General features: G+C 47.5%; 1 protein-coding gene across 1 annotated transcript in view; it reads right to left on the bottom strand.

Moving 5' to 3' along the window:
* Window positions 1-1,084: 1,084 nt before the first annotated feature.
* The window catches only part of GGT7 (gamma-glutamyltransferase 7), a 36,648-nt gene continuing 33,801 nt past the window's right edge, over window positions 1,085-3,931 (bottom strand). Inside the window, exon 15 of the mRNA XM_011929175.1 lies at window positions 1,085-1,860. Coding sequence (XP_011784565.1) covers window positions 1,697-1,860 — 164 coding nt within the window. The 3' untranslated portion in view covers window positions 1,085-1,696. The remainder of the gene's footprint in view (window positions 1,861-3,931) is intronic.

The following is a 3,931-nucleotide window of genomic DNA, read 5'->3' as shown; positions in this document are numbered from 1 at the left end:
GAGACGGGGTTTCACTGTGTTAGCCAGGATGGTCTCGATCTCCTGACCTCGTGATCCGCCCGTCTCGGCCTCCCAAAGTGCTGGGATTACAAGTTTGAGCCACTGCGCCCAGCCTAGATTAACTTTCTTGATATACATTCTCTTAGTATCCCTCATAGAGCTTATTGTGATGGCAATTATCCGAATTATCTGTGCTCTTATTTCTTTAACGTTTGACTGCCGCTATAGACTGCAAACCCATTAAAAAATCTGTCTTGGCCAGGCGCGGTGGCTAATGCCTGTAATCCCAGCACTTTGGGAGGCTAAGGTGGGCAGATCACCTGAGGTCGGGAGTTTGAGACCAGGCTGACCAACATGGTGAAACCCCGTCTCTACCAAAAATACCAAATTAACCAGGCATGGTGGTGCATGCCTGTAATCCCAGCTACTCGGGAGGCTGAGGCAGGAGAATCGCTTGAACCAGGGAGGCAGAGGTTGTGGTGAGCCAAGATCACGCCATTGCACTCCAGCCTGGGCAACAAGCGCAAAACTCTGTCGCAAAAAAAAAAAAAGCCTATCTTGTTCAGTGCTGAATCTCTAGTGCCTAACAAAGTACCTGGAGGTGGAGGCATGAATGATATTATCTATAAAAGGTACTTATTGTCTGATATATACTATATGACATATACTTTATAACAAATAGTTCAACTAATAGGTGTGGAATTGGTTAAGAGCACAAATTCCAGGGTTGGACATGCTGAGATGAACCCCAGTTCTTCCATTTAATAGATGAAGATGAAGAACCTTAGACAAGTCCCTTAACCTCTTTTGGCCTGTTTCCCATCTGTAAAATGGCAATAATATTAGTACCTACTTTGTGAGGCTTGTAATAAAGATTAGATGCTATCTACTATAGTTATTACTGTTGTTATGAATTATTATTATTATTGGTGCATGTCTTAGCTGGACAGCAGATATTATTATGAGTCCTTCAACGTTGACTCCAGGTTACTCTGGAGTTGGTTACTGGGACAGGGTGAGTCGAGGTCTCCTCTCCCACTCCCACTCTCAACCCAGTTAAATATAAATTAAACCAGAGCCATAGTTAAGCAACATTCTTTCTTTAATTCCCCTTTGCAAATGGAAGCCCCTGAGCTTGTCCCCACCCCCACCCCTACCCCATACCCTGGGGACCCCCAGATGCAAGGCCCCCACCTCAACCTGGTGGGAAAAGAGGAGCAACCCCTCCCTATAATGGCCCATTAAAAAATTCCTAGTCATTTAAGAAATGAGGCTGGGAATAGGAGAAAGGAATTAGAAGACAAGGCCCAGGTCAGGCCAGTCTGAAGATGTTGGGGTTGTGAGACCCTTGAGAAGGGTTTGCAAGCACATCCCTAAGCTCAGGGCCAGCATGGCTGAAGGAGGGGAGGTAACACATAGACAGTCTGATTCCTCAAGGTCCTGCCTGCCTGTTTGTGGATGCTGACACTCATCACCATCACCACCACCACCACCACCACCACAACCACCACCACCACCACCAGCGGCCTCCTGATGGAGAATTTTTCAGTTACTCTGGGATTGGATTTGCTAAGCATCCCCTCTGGCCCCTGATCTGGGGCATCCGTGGGGTCCCCCTGAGACCAAACCTGGGAGAAGGAGGGACTCTGGGAACATGCAAAGTGGGGGAGCAGAGACCCCGCCCCACCCCGCTGCTCTACAGGATGGTGGCTCCAGCTGCATCTGGGCTCCGAGGGTCCTTAACAGCGATGATGAAGTTGTTGGTCCTTCGACTGCCATGGACCCAGGATAAGACATCTACTTTCTCCACGTGGTGACCCCTGGCTTCCAGGAACTCAATCTCTTCCTCTGTGAACTCACCTGAAAAACCATCCCCGACATACACACATTCAGAATGTAGAGAGCACTAGTTCAAGAGTCCTACAGTCAGACCTGAGTCCTCGTCCTGGCTGCTCCACCACAGAGCTGTATGACCTTGGACAAATTACTTTACCTTGCTGAGCCTCAGTTTCCTCATGTATAAATAGGGATTATATGAGAACATGAAGTTGCAGGGACTAACAGAGATAATGCACACACAGCACTGAACCTTGCATACAGTAAGTGATCAATAATATACAGTCATTCTTAATATTGAAAACAGGACAGGCCAGGTGTAGTGGCTCATGCCTGTAATCCCAGCACTTTGGGAGGATCATTTGAGCCCAGGAGTTTGAGACTAGTCTGGGCAATATAAGAATACCCCATCTCTGCAGAAAATTTAAAAATTAGCTAAGGTTGGTGGTACATGCCTGTAGTCCCAGCTACTCAGAAGGCTAAGATAGGAGGATCACTTGACCCTGGGAGGCACAAGTTGCAGTAAAGTAAGCTGAGATTGCACCACTGCACTCCAGTATGGGCAACAGAGCAAAACCCTGTCTCAAAAAAAAAAGAAAAGAAAAGAATGGAAGGAAGGGAGGGAGGAAGGAAAAAAAAGAAAAACGGGCTTTGTGGATCTTCATCTTCACCTGCCAAAGTCAAGCTGCCATCATTACTTGCCAGGATTCCTGCATAATCCACTAACTGGTCTCCCTGCTTCCAGCCCTCCCTCCCTTCCTTCCTTTTTTTTTTTTTTTGAGGTGGAGTGTTGCTCTTGTTGCCCAGGCTGGAGGGCAATGGTGCCATCTCACCTCACTGTAACCTCCGCCTCCTGGATTCAAGCAATTCTCCTGCCTCAGCTTCTGGAGTAGCTGGGATTACAGGCGTGCACCACCACACCCTGCTGCTTTTTGTATTTTTAGTGAAGACGGAGTTTCACCATGTTGGCCGAGCTGGTCTCGAACTTCTGACCTCAAGTAAGCCACCCACTTCAGCCTCCCAAAGTGCTGAGATTACAGGTGTGAGCCAACATGCCCGGTCCCTGCTTTACTTTTCACTGTTTCATTGAACACATTTTATCAGACACCTGCTATGTGCCAAGCACTGCTCCAGGCACCCAGGGTTGAACAAAGACAAGTCCAGATCCTTGTGGAGACTGCATTATTCCTCCACCCCAGCCACTTGTCACCCCCAACATACTTTTTTATTTGTGTAATTTCTGTCTCACCTCACTAGAATATATACACAAATATAAAATTGTGTAATTTCTGTCTCACCTCACAAAAATATAAAAGTTTTGTTGTGTTTGCTATTGCGTTTCCAGGACCCAGAGCAGACCCTGACACAGAGGCTTTGTGTCTCAATAAACGCTCAATAAATAATTGCTGGACGTAGGAATTGATATTTCTAGGTATTAACACTATATCTAGGTGGCCCTTATTTTATTGGGGCCACCTAGCCACCCGAGGCAGTAGGCGTTATCTTCCCCATTTTAGACAATGAAACCGAGGCTTAGAGAGGAACAGGTGTCCCAGCAGTTTGGGAGGTGGGTGGATCACCTGAGGTCAGGAGTTCGAGACCAGTCTGGCCAACATGATGAAACCTTGCCTCTACTAAAAATACAAAAATTAGCCAGGAGTGGTGGTGCACTCCTGTAACCCCAGCTACTTGGGAGGCTGAGGCAGGAGAATCTCTTGTCCCTGGGAGATGCAGGTTGCAGTGAGCTGAGATTGCACCACTGCACTCCAGCCTGGGCAACAGAATGAGATGCTATCTCAAACAAACAAACAAACAAAACATACACACACATACACACCCAAAACAACAACAACCACAAAAAACTAGAGAGGAACAGGAGCTTGCCAGGGTGGTATAGCTAAGCCTGGTCTCTTATTTCCAGTTTGGTGACTACTCCCTTCCCCTCAGTCTATTCCTTAAAGGTTCCAACTTCAACATCATGAGGAACTTGTGAGAGCCAGAGGGGAGGAATCTCACAGTGGACTCAGGCAGGGCCGGGCAGTTTGCTTTCCCGGTGGTGTGCTAAGGCAGGAAGCACACAGGACTGGGGATGGGG

This window comes from Colobus angolensis, unplaced genomic scaffold (genome assembly GCF_000951035.1).
Source record: "Colobus angolensis palliatus isolate OR3802 unplaced genomic scaffold, Cang.pa_1.0 Scaffold8, whole genome shotgun sequence".
In the NCBI taxonomy this organism is placed as follows: Eukaryota; Metazoa; Chordata; class Mammalia; order Primates; family Cercopithecidae; genus Colobus; species Colobus angolensis.
This window is presented reverse-complemented; position numbering and strand designations above follow the sequence as displayed.